Raw genomic sequence first — 1,402 nt, forward strand, 5'->3', positions numbered from 1 at the left:
CGGTTCAGAACTCCAGAATCTTGGGATCCGGCAGTGTGCGCCGCCATCTTTTCGACAACGAACAAACGGCCAAACGTGTCAAAACTGATACTCCTGTTCAAGTGTTCATCCTCCAGGCTGACGGTGTGTCAGAAGCAGTCAGAGACACACAAAGTCTAGGCCATGTCGGACAGAGGCAGCCAACCCCCTGTTCTCGAACGCCCAATGCAAGCGCACAGCAGCAACAGCGGGTGAGGACCACGGTGGTCAGAGTCGGAGCTCCATTCACCGTTCGCCGCCGATGTCTGTGTCCTGGCTTCTTCGCCTTTCCCCGGGATATCCGATCATCAAGGGCCTATGGGAGATAGCGTTCAGTTGACTGCACCTCATTCTGAGTCAACCCCAGTTTCCTAAGGTCCCAACACGCAGCTGGAGCTCAATAATTCTAGTCAAAATCACAACAAGGCAACGTAAATCCTTGGAAATCACACATCAAACCGAATTCCGCACCGCTACGAACAAATAGTCTTCCAATTAAGCACACACAGCAACAATCTCAGGGGGAAAAGAAAGAATTCTCGAAGAATTACACAGGAAGGCAGCAGAAGAAATCGAGCTAGCATCCGGACTTCTTGGCCCTGAGGATGGTGCACTTGGTCCTCTGAAACGCGGTGGCTGCGACGTCCGGGTCGACGAGCTGCAGCTGGAGCGGGCAGACGACGACGAGCGGGCACTTGGCGCTGCGCCCCTTGTACTGCAGCGTGGTGTCCAGCCGCATCTCCACGCCGAACTTGCCCGTGTCGTTGTCGCTGCGGAACTCCTTCACGCCGTCCGCGGTGAGCTTGACGGGCTTGTCGACGCCGCCGACGGTGACGCGGACCGTGGCCGTCTTGCGCGGCTTGTGGTCGAAGGCCGGGATGGTGCCGGACTCGTCGAAGCGGGAGCCGTTGAAGGAGAAGGACACAGCGAGGGGCCCGTAGGCGATGGCCCGGTGAATGTTGGGGTTCCGCAGCGACACCGTGGCCGTGATGTTGTAGGAGATGGTGGAGTTGGCCGCGGGGCTCCCCGGCGCCAGCGCGAACCGCGAGAGCACGGCGTCGTCGGCCGTGGCCTTGGGCGGGAACTTGACGGCGAAGGCGATGACGAGGACGATGATGACGGCGCACAGGACGAGGATGATGCCGGCCCAGATGGCGAATGTCTTCCAGCCGCAGTCGCAGTTGCTGCACTCGTTGTCCTTGCCGAAGCAGGGCTCCCAGAACGCCATGGTGGCCGGGTGGGCGCGAATCTGAGCCTCTGACGACGACGACTCTGAGTTGGGGGAGGCTAGCTGCCAGCTGACAGTGTTCAGTATTCCGCCTTGGGCGTCGCGGATTGCTGCTGTTAAAGGGTGGGGACGGCGAAGACTTGGGAGGGCGAGGTC

General features: G+C 59.8%; 1 protein-coding gene across 1 annotated transcript; it reads right to left on the minus strand.

Moving 5' to 3' along the window:
• Nucleotides 1-434: 434 nt before the first annotated feature.
• LOC101753228 lies at nucleotides 435-1,402 on the minus strand. Its single transcript, XM_004981082.4, has one exon. The coding sequence runs from the start codon at nucleotides 1,244-1,246 to the stop codon at nucleotides 596-598; it is 651 nt and encodes a 216-aa protein (XP_004981139.1). The 5' UTR covers nucleotides 1,247-1,402; the 3' UTR covers nucleotides 435-595.

Source organism: Setaria italica, chromosome IX (genome assembly GCF_000263155.2).
Source record: "Setaria italica strain Yugu1 chromosome IX, Setaria_italica_v2.0, whole genome shotgun sequence".
Taxonomy (NCBI): Eukaryota; Viridiplantae; Streptophyta; class Magnoliopsida; order Poales; family Poaceae; genus Setaria; species Setaria italica.